Source organism: Echeneis naucrates, chromosome 21 (genome assembly GCF_900963305.1).
Source record: "Echeneis naucrates chromosome 21, fEcheNa1.1, whole genome shotgun sequence".
In the NCBI taxonomy this organism is placed as follows: domain Eukaryota; kingdom Metazoa; phylum Chordata; class Actinopteri; order Carangiformes; family Echeneidae; genus Echeneis; species Echeneis naucrates.
The window spans coordinates 3,504,112-3,520,488 of NC_042531.1; the positions used below are offsets into that span (position 1 = coordinate 3,504,112).

Genomic DNA, 16,377 nt, shown 5'->3' on the forward strand with positions numbered 1-16,377 from the left:
TTGTTGGTTTATGTTTTATCCTCAGAAAAAAAAAATACTGAAATGTTTTCTTGAATAAATAAAAGACTTTCTCTTTTAATTATACACTGAAACAACAAAGAGACGAATAAACAAATCAAAAATTAAATATTCTGCTTTTTGGAACAGGTACAAAATGCAAAACTACCAACAGGGCCTGCAGCTGATGTATCGCATGAAGTCTGCTATAGTGTGTTGATGAATTTTCCAGAAGGTTACCAGACGCACATTTGGAGCCAGACAGTAAAACATAAGGACAGTGATTTGTTTGTTTTGGCTCTGGGAGGAAAAATGAAAAGTTGACACTGTGGTTAAAAAAGCAACGTCCTTGTGTCCAGAACTCAGAGCGTATTTACTCTTAAAGGGAAACTGTAAAAAAAAAAAAAAAAAAAAAGGTAAGAATATTCACATCAAGGCTGAATTCAATTTTGTGATGAATCGTCTCAGATTCGTTGTGCGTTCAGAACTTCAACAAAACTGTCCAAATACTTCTCAGACTTCCTGCAGAGAGTTTCATGAACATACAAATTCCTCTGGTTATAAATATTTACCGTGAAAAAATATTTTATGTGATGACGGTAAAGCCATCTGACCCCCGGACTGCTGATGGAAACAGCAGTGGACAGTTACCAAAGTGTTTTGGTTTCGGGGTGTGACTTTGTGCTCTTGCCTTTTCAAAAGGAGACAAAAAGAGAAAATGTTCGCTGACACTCAGCCGGCCAGACGGTGAAGGATCTACTCCGGCAGCAGGTCGTCTCCCAGCTCTTCGTCTGCAAAGTCGTCATCCTCGATGCGCTTCTTGGCTCCCGTCTTCGGTCTGTCTGTCTGAGGCCCCAGGGGGTCCACATAGGACGCGTCTACACAGGAAAGGAACAGAAGATTATCTCATTATCGAATGTCCTGGGCCCCATTTCCTGTAAAAAGGTGTTTCAGAGCAGCAGCTCTCTGTCATTCCTCAGAGCTTCATCTTAAAGGTAGTTTAAACGTACATGTCCACGTCTCCTGTGGTTATAAATCAGCTCTATGTTCTGTATTCATACTGTGAAAGTATTAACGTGCTCGGTCCACACACCAGATCCAGATACTGAGCCAGGCTTTCTGTGACTTTGTGATGTCACAACTATAAAGGGATTTGATTTTCTGAGTAATTGCCTGAATTCTGCTGTATTCTACTGGAGCACTAAGAAAACAGTCAGCCAATCAGAAGAGAGGCTCAGACGGTCTCCTCTGATTGGCTCACCAACCGGTTGTTACTGGACAGAACCTGAGAGAAGAGGAGTGAAACTACACAGAGTTGGTTTTTGGTCATTTAAAAACCACAAAAGGAACTTTTTCATGATTATCAATACTTTAAATAAAACGCTGAAAAGTGTAAAATGTAGGAAGTTTAAGATGAAAAATGTTTGTGAGACATATTTTAGGATCATCGTAACCTTTTGGGGGCTTCATAAGGTTTATATGAGCATTTCCTAAAATCTGGTAGACCATCATGTTTTAGCTGGTTCAACAATCATGTTTATTTGATATTATTAAAACCGTCTTCGAACACTTCTGAGGAGCTGACGCTCACCTAGTTCCTTTGGACTGCTGGCCTCGTAGGGTTCACTGGAGGCAGGAAGTGACCTCATCTTGGCGCTCAGCCGCTCTCCTTTAGTGCTGCTGCCGCTGTGGCTGCTGTCTGCACCAAAACACACACAGCTGAATTTAGTAAATGAGTCCCGTCACAGTTCGACGCCGGACCAACTGATGTATGTGTAAATTATATGACCTTCATTTGTTATCAGACTGAGCGATGTTTGCTTATTTTAACAGTAGATCAGCCTCGCACAGTCCAGGAGCTTCGTATGCAGCTCCAGGGAGCAGCTACTACATTATGTGCCTTGCTCAAGGGCAGAGCAGCCACATAGAAGGAGGCAAGGGAATATAACACCAGCCATTAACCAGTCCAGTTGGTTAAATGCCCACAGCAGAGGCAGAGTAACCACACAGGCTCAGCTCGGACTCTTGTTTATGTTCGAGGCTCAGATGGCTGCAGAGCGCTGAAGGACGGACACGACTACAGACAGCAGCCCACATCTGGCTGCCAAGTAGCCTTGGAAACTGACGAGAGCAATGGCAGAAAGCTGAAAACAGGAAGGAGAGGGAGGCCCGATTTTCTGAAACATTTCACACAACGCCTCCAACTGCTCACCCTTCTTTTTCCTCCATCTTTTCTCTTTTATGACGCAGGACGGGCTGACAGGGCAGGTGGAGAGCCAGGAATGAAATTAATCCTGCGTGAAAGTTTCCACAAATAAAGCAGCAGTGAGTAAAAATTCACCCAAGTTTACAGAACGAGTGTCCGTACCGCTCCGATAAAGGCGTTGAACAGTATCGATGAGTCGACTCTGGCTTTTGGAAAACTATTTCCTGTTTGAAGTTCTTCGGAAAATCCTTTGGAAGATTAAAAGTGGAGGGTCAAATGTAATCTTGGAAAACAAGGCAGAGCGAGGTTATTTATTTTTTTTGGAGCGAGAATAAGATCAGAAGAAAGACAGAAGGAAAAACTGAGGAGATGACTCTGAGTTGGGTGTGTGAGAGAACACACACACTGTACAGCACTGCAAATATGCAGACTTTACAGAAAAGGGGGAAAACTCTCAGGTGGTTTGGCCGATCACAGACTGCAGTCCAACATCACAGCTGCCTGTCAGACGATTTCTGAAGCAGCAAAACATCATAGTTAGCTTTGTTTCACGGTGCGGCTGCAGGGTTTTCATACGATATAACACTGCTGTGTGTTAAATGGTTTTCTATTAACATCTTACATGTCCCCTTAATTAAAACCGTTGGGACACTGTTGTGGTTCATTATTTTATAATTTACAATTGTCATCAACCAACATATTGAATATTAATATTGAAAATTAAGATGGAAATGAGCTGCTTGCAGTTATTTATTTTGTCTCTAGTGAAAAAATAAAAAATAAAAAGTATTTTATTTCTGATGGCTCAGCTAATCCCTACACAAAACCTTTAATGTAACACAAAGTGTGAATAATCTAATCTAATCAACACAACATCTTAAAACTGAAAAATGAGAACTGGAACTATGGAGCTCTACTTCTTGGTCTTCATGTCACTTCTCTTATGACCAAGTGGCTAAAGGTTTCATCTCACAAAGCTTCGCGGTGTAACGGGTATGTTTGCGTAATAATCTTACATACCTCTGCCTGAGTCCGGGAGTGGACTGAGCTGTTTAGACTCAGAATGAGATACTGGGCAGCAAAGAGGAAGCACAGATGTAGATTAGAAGAGCCAGAGAAACACACAGAAATAAAGATTACAAGAGTTGGAGTGAAAATCATTGCAAAAAGACAGAGAACAAAAAAAAAAGAAGCACAGTGGAGGCAAGAATACGCCATGTTCAATGAAGGTAGAGCATAGAAAATCAGATAACAACTTCAAGCTGCCATAAAAATATTCAATATGAAAGACTGAACATATAAAGCAATGTTGAAAAGTCTGCAGCTACGGTTCGTTTTAACAGATCCAGTTACAGCTCTGGCATGTTGAAGCTGTTGCACAATAAAAACGCAAAATTTGGAGTTTCTCTAATCTATTTTTTCAGGTTTCAGGGGAATCGTGGAAGTGTTGGCAGTCAGCGGCAGCATGCACACCCACAGGTGTCTGATAATTATATATATATCTGAACACACTACAGGACACTGCGGACATTCGGTTACACAGCAAAGCTGGGCCTTGTTACAGTTTTTGGCAGCTCTTTGGTTTGTCTGGATTGTGTTTGAAATTTACTGAGGAGCCAGTTTTCCAGCGTTGGAGCCAATCTAGATTGTGTGTCTGTGTGCGATGTGGACGTGTAGTGAGGAGCGTTTGTGTCCTCTGATCTGCAGCTCTCCGTATCACCGGGGCTCCCTAAAGAGCCCACGTTGTCGCCCTGCTGTCGTCACGATTCAGCTCAAATGACTTACTGGAACAGAAAACTAGGAGTTTTATCATTTGAGGAGAGGGGAATTCGTTTGGCAAAGGAGGTTTAGTCTGAAAAGAAACTTGCCTCATTTGTTCTGTTCATATAAATCATACAAAGCCTGCGGCTCAGGTCAGCATTCATCTTGGGGCTAGCATGCGATATCAGCGATATTGATCATGGTGTCAATGTGTGATTGTGGTGCAGTCTGTCTATCACACAGTAGCCATGACACCTAAATGTGCACCCTGAGGTGAACATCATGTTGCATTGAAGAAGACTTGTAACTTCCCGAGCACCGAAAGTCGCTTTTAAAATCCCATCAGTACTCAAACATTCAGGCCAAGTCTCACCCATATCAAATAACTCCATGTGGAGACACAATTTTTTTTTTTTTTTTTTTAAATGGGACAAATCAAGACAGATCTGATGGTGAACACAGCCTCCTACAGTCAGGACTCAGTGTGATGTATAGAAGTGTACCCGTGACGCTGGCCTTCTTAGGAGAAGTGAGGACAGATGTGGAGATGCCTAAAGACCAGCAGCATGTGTGAGCAACAGATAGAAGAGAGAGGAAGTGATGACAAACATGAACAACAGATACCACCGTATGTAACTGAACAGCCTGAGTCCCTCTGCCGGCCTTCTTTTACTACAATAAATATTCCAGTGCAGTTAGGAACACATTGTTGTAGGGACTGACTCACCTGCACTCCCAGCGCTGCCCTCTCTGCCTTCCTTTCGACCTCTGGCACTGCCTTCTCGCCCCGACTTCACCCTCTGAAAGGACGTAAAAAAAAAAAAAAGAGGGAGGACGGGAGGCGGGATTTTAAAACAGGAAGTAAATCATTCTAAGTAGAGCCCTAAAAGGTGTTTAACTTGAAATTCAAATGTGTGCCCTGCAACATAAACAGTTTTTAATCAGTTCAGGTTTCTAACATGCTCAAAACAAAAGAGCAGAGAGACATTTTGTGGAGTCATGTTGGATTCTGGTTGTCCACTGCTGCTTTCTGCCTCCCTTTTTATTCTTCTTTCCTTATGTGTCTCATAAATAAATCAGCTTTACTGGCATGAAATCTATTTGTGAAACTGAGACCGTCTCGTACAAATCTAGGGGAATTTCGAGATTTAAACATCGATTGGAACATCGAGATATAAATGTTGAGGAATCAAGTCTTTTTGTTTCAAGTTTGTTTGGAATAAACAGAAACGAGGAGTTGGCAGTAAAGATGGAGACAAAAATAAAAGGTGGTGGGAACACAACAGCCGAGACGTCAAATCGACAGTTTGACTGATCAGCTCTCAGAAGTTTAATCTCAACTTCACACCTGTGAAGGTTTTTGTGAATGCCACTCTGGTCCAAAGACAGACGGACATATAAACACCTGCCAAAGTACTCAAAACATCCTTCTGTGGTCGTTCCTGCAGCGGTAGGTGTCTGCAGGACCACGCTCCATTCTGCGGGCAGACACACAAACACACAACACCAGCCCTGCTGACGCACACTGAGACACGAACAGGGGAAATACCACAAAGACGAAACACTTAGCATAAACACCACATCAACAACAGTGACTTCATCCTCTTCATGTAGAAAATTTTGGCTCTAATCGTTTTCACATTCATCATTTCTTCAACTATGCAGCTATGCTGGTAGGATTAGCTGTTTTTCAGTCATTCAGACTGAATCATTTTGGGATTAATGAGTCAGCCTCTGCCTGTCTCTCTGCTCCAGCAGAGTCTCTGGGTGAATTTTAAGAGCAGCTGGATTTGATTTGACAAAGTTCTGAATCTCATCTGTTCCTGGCTCTGATGAACATCTCTGCAGAGCCCAAGCACACGACTGCGATACACTGGACCTTCTTCAAAACTTGACCGCCCCACAGACCACCAGCAGCAGCTTTGTGGATCACCGGACTGTTTGGGTGTGGACCTCAAAGTCTGGGAGCCTCCACAGACACCAATTATGTCTTCAAGAGCAGGATGTGATGTTTAAAAATAATCCTGAGCTGTGGAGCTCAAGACCTTTCGAGACTGCTCCTCATCTCTGGCATGACCCGCCCTGATGGTGGAGGAGTTGCACAAAGTGGAAAATCTGTGGTTCAGTTTTGATCTTTTCTGTCCACCAGCACTGTCCCAGTACTCTTTTAAAAACAACAATGATAAGAACAGAAAACTGGAACTGAAGAAGCCAGTCTGGACTATATTTATGTAAGACCTATAAGAAGACATTCGCTGTTTGCAGATCAGCATCACAGATGACTGAACTAATCAAACATGAGCAGATGGTGTTTATCAGTCTAGTCACATGGCTCCATTTTTTCTTAGTTTAGATTCATAAAGAAACACATGCTCCACCTGTTATGATGATCTCAGGTGCTTCAGATGATTACAATCCTAACAACTGTGTGGATGTGAGGCATGTGAATACTTCTCCCAAAACAGCAATTGCTTTAAATGTCCCATCACTAACATCATCCAGGTGTTAAACAGCTGTAAACCTCAACGTGGTTTGATTCATGGCCACACATCAGCAGTGAAGAAAAACAGCTGTTTTTCATGCATTTCTGGAGCCGTGGTGACAACCGACCGACTTTATGGCAAAAGGATGTGAATGTTTTCAATCAGTGTGATCTTATCCAGGAAAAGACGAGGGAAGCCAAGATATCGGCGAGGAAAAGATGATTAATGAAGGCTCACGAAAGGTTTGTGATATACGAGTGCAAAACAAGTCAGCTATGAAGCTGCATTACGTTGACATGTAGATCTTAAATCACTAAAACTAAACAACCTAAACTAGTTAAAATGCTCATTTGAACAAATAAGTTCTATTTGTACATAAAACAGGGTAATTATTGACTCACACCTTTAGAGCCATCTGTTAATGTTTAAATCGTCTTAATTTCTGTTGCTTGGTCTCAATCTTTTGGTCTCAGAAGATTCTGTAGTTCCCTAAATCTACTCGGCGATGACAGGTACAGACATCCTGAAAAGCATTAACCGCTTCTTCTGTTTAATGCAAAGAAGAAAGATCTCAGAACAGTTTCTTATTAACACGAATAATGAACAAATGACCAATTAAAAAGTGAACGCTGAAGGTTTGACAGCCAAGAGAGACTTACCTGTTCTCTGATCTCCTTCATCTTCTCCACCTTCTTCAGTTTGGTGGCGTATTCTTGGACTTCCTTCAATCCCATGTCTGTGCACAGTCTCACCAAGAAGCGCAGACCTGAACACAAACAAACACAAACACAGTTTGCACAGTTTGTATCTGCTGCGTTTTCGAGAGTTCTCTTGAAAACTGTAACAAAAGAGGATGAATTACATTCAATGTTCACTGGAAACTTGCGGTGGATGTCTTTATATGTTTCCAGAGCTTTTTGGTAGTTTCCTGTAAGGAAAAAAAGAAAAGGATTTATGTTCACAACTAAACCTTGAAGGCTCCAGGGACCTGGGTCACATCTGACCTGTAGCTGTTCGCTGCGTGCTGTCCCTCTTTCTCTCTCGTGCTCACTGTGTCTGTCAAATTATAGTCAACTGTAACTACAATAACACTTAACTAAATAGGATAAGTCAATGGTTGGGAGACTTGTGTTAAACAACTCCTACGCTTTCCCACATTTATTTCCTGACAATCAGTAAAGATGCAACTCACCTTCATTACAGCATGCTGTGGCTTCTACCTTTATCAAACTTGTATAGACTAGACAGCTGCATGTTTCTGAGCAGTGTGATGTAAAACAACAGAATCACACTCACCACTTCTCCGATAGCAGCTCGCCACCATTAACTGCCACTTCACCTGTGTCGGTCTGAGAGTCACAGAAGAAAGGCGCATGCTGAAAATTTGTATTTTCTGGATTTTCTGATAAGAAAATTTTCTCAAATGGTCTGTTCCCTTTCTTCCAGTCATCAAAAAAATTTAATTCCATCAGAAAACAGCACTCATGATCGATTAAATAATACAAACAGTCAAAACAAGATGAAACAAGTTATTGTGTGTGTGAATAAATGAGACTACCGGTGACTTACTGTATGAGTGTGGCTCTTTCAAAGTACTGAATGGCCTTTTCACAGAACTGAGTCTCGATGTAATATGCACCGAGCCACTCAATCACATCAATGTTGGAGGGGAAGTACCTGAAGGACTTGACAGCAGCACAATCCAGACACATTACAACAATGACACAGTTTACACTCCAGAAGCCAGCTGACCTGCAGCTGAGCAGGCATACTTCTTGTACCTCGTAGTAGTACTGGAAAGCCTGTGACTTGTCCCCTTCAGCATCGTGGAGCTCTCCCAGTTTGGCCAGGACCTGGGGGTCAGTGGGGGTCACACTGATGACCTGCATCAGCCACTCAATGGCCTGCTGAGGATCCTCCAGAAGCTCATGGCTGAGACCAGCAAGTCAAGGTCCAACAGATGGCCATACGATGAAAAGTCTAGATCTGTGACCTCGAACATCTTCGACACAGTTGTTTGAAGCTGTTAAATCTCACAACATAAAGAAAAACAGACTCACAAACAGAGGATACAGATGGGCCAGCTGGTACATGACTTGGGCACAGTTCCTCAGAATGGCATGGAGCTTCAGGAAGCAGTCCAGAGCCTCCTCCAGGCGATTCAGCTTCTTATAGGTAAGACCTGGTACAAGAAGAAGGGGACACAACCCGTCAGTCAGCTTTTAGCCTCTGAGATTCTGAGAGTGAGATTTTTGTTAAAAATTTAGAAAAAGACAAAAAAAAGAAAAAGAAAAGTTTCACAACGCCGTAGTGATTAACCTACAGAGAACTATCAGCTGAATCTGCAGCTTCCTTCAGATTTTCAGAGCTTTACAGCTCACGGTTTAGTTATCTGGTTAACAATTTTTACAGTTTTTGGTCCACTCTTTCAGATAACAAGTCCTAACAGCCCACTGTGTACTACCTGCTCCAAACATCAGACAGACTGTTAGAAAGCAGTGAAACATTTAGCAGCTCAGGGACCAGATGTTTCCCTCAGGAGTTAGTGGAGGCCAAAAAACAGATAAAAGAAACAATCACATTTTCCAGGTGCTCAGAAAAACGACAGCAAACGAGTGATAAAGTTGCTCGACAGCTGGAGGATGTGTAAATGAGCAAACTAAGTTCATTATGGCTGTTGGTGACATGCAGATCTTACCTAGGTTGTAGAGGGCCTCAGTACAGGAAGAATCATTCCTCAGAGCTTCTTTGTAGAACTCTGCAGCCTTTTCATAGTCCTGTTTGATGAACACGGTGTTGCCCTTGTTGATGAGTGCTGCTGGGTTGTAGCGATCAGCATTCATGGCGAGGTCAGCGTATCGGTCAGCCTGGTCGAAGTCCTTCTCCTGTTAGAGGGTAATGGTCAGAAGCAGGCATGGACTGGCAGCAGGTTGGCTTTGATTCAGCAGTCTTTGAATACGGATGGTCTACTTTATAATGACCTCAGTCAGATTTCTTTTTCCTTCTGCGTCTGTGATGTTTGGTCACTAAAGAGTCTTACCAGGAAGTAGAGGAAAGAGAGATTGGTGGCTGCGGCACTCTTCACTCTGCTGTCCTTCTTCTCAAATGTTTTCAGGGTCTCTACCGCCTGATAAAACGTTTACAAAGTCAATCAGGAAACATTTAATGCTGGTTTTTCTCTTCGGTTTATTAGTATAATAATGCATTCTAACTATGAATGCCATTCTCCCCAGTACGTAAGACACCAATGATCTTATACTCTGATTTTAAAAACTCCACATTAAATGAGATTTATTGGTGAAATAAATATTTGACCAATGAGCAGACAGCTTCATATGTGCAATTATATGTGTATAAGATAAACCAAACAACAATAAACAAAAGCAAATCCACACAGTATAATATTGCGTAAATTCAGTTGGCCGTCATGCCGGTTTAGGCACATCACCTACTGGGGAGAGTTTCTGACAGTATTAGTATGTAAGCATCATTTCTGACAAACCACCACCTGCTGCAGCCTACACCATCACCAAACCACCTGTAGACAGTCTGTAGACAGTCTAAAAGCACCGCACTCATGCATTAGTATTAAAGGCTGTGAGTACAAGATGGCTACTGTAGTTAAAATACTCTAACTGGAGGCCCCTTTGGGCTGCTCAGTGTCCTCAGTGCTGTAATGTTAGCTCCACTGGCACAGCTGCAGTTCCTTGAGCACTCCCTAGTGTAATATTAGTAAGTTACTGTTTCAATGCACAGATTTTACTTCCAGGTCTGCTGGTTATACACCAAATAACTGAATAACTTTAGAGGCATGCTTAAGAAATGACAAGTTAAAAAAAAAAAAAAAAAAACACAACTAAATGCGAACATGAAAACAAAGAGCACACATACCTCAACCTTAGGCATGCAGATGGGAAGGAAACGACAAAAGCAAGAGAGAATGGAGTGCAATGAGAAGGGGAGGAATTTCAGCTGCTCCTGCTTTGCTCAGCAGGAGAAAACTGACATGTGAACAACAACCACATAAAACCACAAAAAGACTGGAAAAAAAATGAATGTAAAAGGATGATAAAGACCAGATCAGCCACATGTTACATATGTTCAAGGGGATCTTCCACTCACTCAAAAAAAATATATAATAAATCTAATGGCCTCCAAACAGTAACCACACAACATTCATCTTCTACTGCTTATCCATTTCTGGGTCACAGCTCACTTTGGGCGAGGGCGCCAGTCCATCACAGGGCCAACACACAGAGGATTTAGATTCACCACTTAACTTAAATATGATGTCTTTGGACAGTGGGAGGAAACCCACACAAGCATGAGGAGAAAATGCAAACTCAGCATAGAAAAAGGCCCCAGGTTCTGAACCTCTGACCTTCTCTCTGTAGGGCAACAGCGCTAACCACTATGCCGCCATGCTGCCCAATCACACAACACTAAACACACACACACAAAAAAAAAAATGCCCCAAATGTGTCTTGTCTGCAAAGTCAGTCCCTAAAATAAGATTATCTCTGGTAATTTATTCATATATATTTGGTTTTTATTTATAAGGATTCCCATGAAATATTTTGTTTGGGCTTTAGGAAAAATGTGCATGTTGTCAAACACTTAATTGATTGGACAGTGGCAAAAAACTACAATGTCCTGTTTAGTTCCACAGCTCAGTTTGGAGATAAATGCTGCTCCAGACCAATGACATGAGATGTTAATATCAAGTGGTATTGCCCTTTTTGCTGTTGAGACTGAAAGACTCACCTGTTTAAAGTCTTTCTGTCTCAGATAGGTGATGGCTTTGTTGATCTCTAGATCGTTGGCAAGCTCAACATACTGAGAACTTTTCACCATGTCCACACACCTAAAAAAAAACAACAACAACAACAACAACCAAACATTATGTTGGATCAACAGCAAGTAAGAGCTGGAAATCTCTTGGACACTGCATGCCCTCTGGTGTTAACAACGCAGTAACAAACCAGTCGAATCCAGCAGCAAAAGAGGTCTCGATAGCTGGAGCTATGAGTTTGGCTGCGGTCATGATGTACTTCTCAGCCAGCGCTTTTCTATGTGAAATACACAAGGAAGGAATGGGACAAAAATTCAGGAAACAAGTATACTAAAAACCACATATGAACACAAGAGTAAGAACTGATAAGTGCGCTGATGTTTTTGGTGAGGAAGAGGAACTATCTGTGTTTAGGTATGGAAGAAGGAGATAAACAGTCTGTGGTTTGATGAAACCAAAGAAGGGAATGAGGTTTCTCTTACAGGTCTCTCTCCATCTGATGAAGCTTGTCGTTCTTAATGGCTTCGATGACCATATCTGAACTGGTGTCATCCTGAAAGAGTTGACAGGACACAGCTGTTAGGCACAATATTTGAAAAATCACCAAAACCTCATTGGAAATTTTAGTATTAGCATTTTAGTATCCAACAGTGCAGTTTGAAAATACTAAAACAATTGTGCTATGTGAAAATGAATAAAACAGAGAAAAAAAAAATTAAATAACAAGTTTAGTAAATTCTATATGTTTGTATTTGCTGAAAGTATAAATATATTACTGTGACCCACATTTGATGGGATGTACTTGTCTTCATCATCAATACCCAGCCGGACAGAAATTAGCTTGAGAAAGGCTTTCTTCATCCTCTCCCGGTCCCCGATGGCATAGTAGCACAGGATGAGGTTGAAACCTGTCTTGATGTTGGCACTCTCACTCATTATATGCTCAAAAGACGTGATGGCGTCCGAGTACTGGCCCATGCGGACAAAGACAACCCCAATATTCTGCATGATCTTGATTCTCAACTCCTTGTGAGTGTTGGAGATCTGGTCCAGTGCCATTCGGTAGAACTTGATGGCTTTGGGGTAGTTTTTCTGTTTGAAATAGATGTTGGCCATGTTGACTTTCAGGCGGCCTGCAGGAACAACGCAGGATTTCAGCCATTAATGGTGGATACAAAGAGCATACAGAAAGAAAAACGCTTTCACAAACATTGTGTATCTAGAAAACTGGAGGTCTAAAACTCTGTTCCAGTCATAAAATACTTATAGTTCAGTATGCTACTATTAGACTCTTGTGACCTGGCAATATTTTAGCTTTTTCCAGCATTTTTCCTATTCATACCCATGTGGTACAGTTTATATGACCTTTTAAAAACGTTTTGATTACAGCCATTTTAGTTTTTAAAGATGTTGTTACTGTGATTTTTTTTTCCAGTGAGAAGAACAGTAACAAACATCCTCTCTGGTTTCACTGGCATATTAAAAAAGTTCAATGTTTTCTGTCTTGCCTGCTTTGGTGCAGCCAAAGTATAAATAAATATGGAATCTGTGTGAATATAAGAAGTTTGCTCACCTGCATTACTGAACATTTTATTCTTCACAATGACCTGGTAGCTGTTCAGGGCCTCTGGGTACATTTCATTGTTTGCATACTGGTTGGCAAGATTAAGCAAAACCTGGTAAAAATAGAAATGTGTTATGTTTTGAAATCAAATAATGAAAGAAGCAGGCAATAGTGTCAGGAGGTTCATCTGTCCTCTCTGAGCTGCGTACATGAATCTGTGCAGTTAAGTTCACTGGCTCCAGAACTAAACAAGCTAAACATATGCTGTGCTGGCTGAAGATCAATCCGTTCCAGAAGCTACATTTACTGTCTCTTCCTCTCCCCTGATAAAAACCAAAATTAACTAATGTAATGTAAAAAAACAAAACAAAACAAAAAAAAAACAAAAAAAAAAAAACATCAGCACTGTATCACATCAAATCTCCCTCTTATTCATGCTAAACCACCTCACTTTGGAAATTTAGGAACTCATAAGTTGAAAAAAGGCAATGAAAATGAATAACAACAGATATTTTTTCCTTGAAGTAACTAATAATAAACAGAGTTAAATCAGGAGTTAAAGATTGTTTTAAGCTTTAAGGCATGTTATTTCAGACTACAGGAAGTAAGTGCTCCATCATTTCATTTCCAGATACGGGAACAAACACTGCTTACTCACCGAGTAGGTGAGATCTAAATTGATGTGCTCCCCACTGCCAGACTGTTCCCTCTGTCTCACCAGTGCTCGCTCCTTCCTCCCTGCCTCTTTGGCCTTTTCAAGAGCCTGTACTAACAGATCACACACACAGAGTCCACAAACAAACACAATCAGCCTCCATCCACATGCAAAATGAATAACACCATACATCAGTAAAATGTGCCCTTGGCTGACAAATACAGTTCATCTGCCAATACTCACAAGTCACTTCTAAGACAATCTTTGTGTTAAAAAAGATTTCCAGTGCATGTCATGATGACTCATGAACTCAATCTTTTGTCATAATGTTCAAATTAAGTAATTAATACAAAAATGCAGTCAAAATGATGGCTCTGACCAGTTGTAATGCTCCAATGCTATGTGCCATGCAGCTCTCTTCTATCAGGTCATTCACTTTCATTTCCAGGATCTTGATCTTCTCTTCAGCCCTGCAAGACCATTTGACACAGAAATACAGCGAATGATAATGTTGCTGGAGATCAGGTGCACCTTACGTAATTACATAATGTTAAGAGACAGTTAAAAATACAATTGAAAGAGTGACGACTCACGTTTCTTCACTCTTTGCTTCAAGTGGTGGTGCAGGGCCTCTGGACTGGCCCAGAGGGTCAAAGGTTGAGCCTAAAAATACACACATTATTACACATTGGTAGTCCGTTGCAGATCATTTTAATGATAACTCATACCATTGGAAGATGAAAAAAAGTCTTTGGGTTTTTGTACAGTAGAGAATATTAAGGAATGAAATAACAGTCCTGCTAAATTCAGTCTAAGAAGCTGTCTGTTGTGGAAGAATAACATCCACGATGGAGACAAAATAAAATAAGCATTCGCAGAATCACAATACCTGATTATCTGGTGATCCACATGAACACATATGTGGAGGGAATTAATCCTTACTAAAAACTCACCACGGGTCAGAGAGGATGTGTAACCTGCTGCTCTAACAGCCGTCATTGGTCGGGCAGCTCCATCCTGTCAGATTTCAAAACACTGTATCATAGTCTCCTCACAGGAACAGGGCTTTGAGCTTTCATGAAATACAGATTCAGATATTGGCTGTGAAATGTTGGAAAACTTGAAAATTGAAATCAGGCCACATCACATACTAAGAGACATTAAACGGTAGTGTCGAATGGAGAGTAAAAACTCACCTGTACAGCTCCAGTCATGGGTCTGCCCATTGAAGAGGACATAGGCATCCGAGACTACATGCAACAGCAAGGATGAGACAGGTGAGGATGATTTAAACATGTTTAACTGGCAATATATTTGTCATGCAAATATGACTTAAAACATGTCTTATTACAAATAGCTGATGGCTGTACATTCAAATACTTTTTTTTTGTCAACCAATGGTCTAATATAAAAAATGGTGCCCAGGCCTTTATCAAAAATTACTTTTGAGAAGCTGCAAAAACTAAAACAAGCATTTTCTGTTGAACTGATCAATTAAGCAACTAATGTTTGCAGTTTTAGTGAGACTGTAATTCTGAATTTCTTTTGTATCTGCCTGTTTCCATTCTGCAAATTTCTTGTCATGTAGATGAAAATGATAATAATCCTCCACTGTACACCGTGACACTTAACTTACTGTCATACTGAGTGCTTCTCTTTCCATCTTTAAACATACATTTTATCAAAGCACTCATTAATTTCATGTTGTACATTTTCAGAGTCAAGACTGTTTAAAATGGTTGAATTTGACCATACTCACTCCAAAAGAAGAGGCTAAAGGCCGAGCTCCCATGGCTGTGCCGGGAAATTTGGCAGTCATCTGGCAAATGAAGAAATTTTTAGAAGTGGATGAACAAAGTATGACTGAGATGTCAGTACTCTCTCTCTCTCTCTCACACGTACACAAGGAGAAAAATAAAAATGTGTGTTCCTCACCGGAGGTCTTCTTCCATGATTTGTCCTCACCGCTTGCTGAAAGCCAACATCATTCTCCAACTCCTTCAAACAAGTAATAGTTGGAAATAATAATTAAACTGGTCATTGCCCAATATCCGGTATTAAAGTAGGCATCTTCACAAGAACGTCAATGATTTTAAACAATACCTTGTTGTTTCTACCTCGTACCATTTTTGGGTTAGGGTTAGGGTGGATCAGCAGGTTTGAGTAGTGAGCAGGAAGAATGGGCCTCAGTTTAAAAACACTTTAAACCCTGTTTAAATGTCAGATTGAAGGAAACTGAACTAATACAAGATCTATGGTCTTTACTGTGTTGCCGAAGTACTTACAGACAATATTTATTTTCAAGAAACTTTAAACATCAGAGCTGAGATTTAGAAATGAATCAACTTCTGCTTTCTTGCTCTTTTGTGTAAACGCGGAACAAAATCAACAGGTGAAAGCGTTGCTCCGTGTTTTTCTTGGTAGTCTCATTGATTTACAATATCCTCATATTTCTAATCATGCAGACATGAGGTCACATTCAGCCAAATGTTAACTTGTTCCCTCAACACAACGGGTCTTACATTCTCCTGGTCTCCTTTTTTCCATGGCAGGATTTTATTTTTTTATTAGTTACACTTCAGACAGGACGTGGGCTGCTAATGTAGCATCCATGCTAACTCACCTCTGAGTCAAATGTCGGATTGTAGTCGTTGTAACCCGAATAAAGATCATCCTCCTCCAGAGCCAGGTGCACATTCTCCATTTCTCTTTCCCCGGAGAGGTGGAGAGCGGAAATATTTCCGAGCACGGAAAAATAAAATCCCTAATCGAGAACAGCTAAAACAGTTTGTTGTCGTTTCTGTGAGTCAATCCCACGTCCAGGAAGAGCGTGGGCGGGGCGTTTGGCTTTCCAGACTTTTGATTGGTTACTTACTTGTCAATCGTCGTCTAACGGCAACCTAATTGGCTAAAATTCAT

The 16,377-nt window shown here is 41.0% G+C and overlaps 1 protein-coding gene across 9 annotated transcripts; it reads right to left on the minus strand.

The window, feature by feature from the left end:
• Positions 1-59: 59 nt before the first annotated feature.
• ift88 (intraflagellar transport 88 homolog) lies at positions 60-16,255 on the minus strand. Of its 9 annotated transcripts, none has more exons than XM_029529714.1 (25): positions 16,082-16,255; positions 15,394-15,456; positions 15,218-15,277; positions 14,655-14,708; positions 14,412-14,475; positions 14,052-14,121; positions 13,838-13,928; positions 13,462-13,566; positions 12,813-12,915; positions 12,219-12,372; positions 12,026-12,116; positions 11,722-11,792; positions 11,430-11,516; positions 11,212-11,311; positions 9,488-9,574; positions 9,146-9,332; positions 8,521-8,629; positions 8,229-8,379; positions 8,017-8,132; positions 7,744-7,796; positions 7,310-7,375; positions 7,107-7,213; positions 4,688-4,764; positions 1,589-1,689; positions 60-875 (listed from the first exon to the last, which is right to left on the minus strand). In XM_029529714.1, the coding sequence occupies exons 1-25, from the start codon at positions 16,160-16,162 to the stop codon at positions 754-756; spliced, it is 2,370 nt and encodes a 789-aa protein (XP_029385574.1). In that variant the 5' UTR covers positions 16,163-16,255; the 3' UTR covers positions 60-753. The 9 variants fall into 9 exon arrangements, with proteins under 9 accessions (XP_029385574.1, XP_029385568.1, XP_029385576.1 ...); XM_029529708.1 differs by adding an exon at positions 10,339-10,344 and having other exon boundaries at positions 1,589-1,696; positions 4,692-4,764; positions 12,026-12,372; XM_029529716.1 differs by lacking the exon at positions 15,218-15,277.
• Positions 16,256-16,377: the final 122 nt, after the last annotated feature.

What these genes read in the sequence shown, in the direction of transcription:
- ift88 (XM_029529708.1), bottom strand. Translation starts at nt 16,162, where the DNA reads ATGGAGAATGTGCACCTGGCTCTGGAGGAGGATGATCTTTATTCGGGT. An exon ending in ATTTAGATCTCACCTACTCG is followed by an intron (nt 12,916 to 13,461) that starts GTGAGTAAGCAG and finishes TATTTTTACCAG; the next exon opens with GTTTTGCTTAATCTTGCCAA. An exon ending in TTTGCTGCTGGATTCGACTG is followed by an intron (nt 11,312 to 11,429) that starts GTTTGTTACTGC and finishes GTTTTTTTTTAG; the next exon opens with GTGTGTGGACATGGTGAAAA.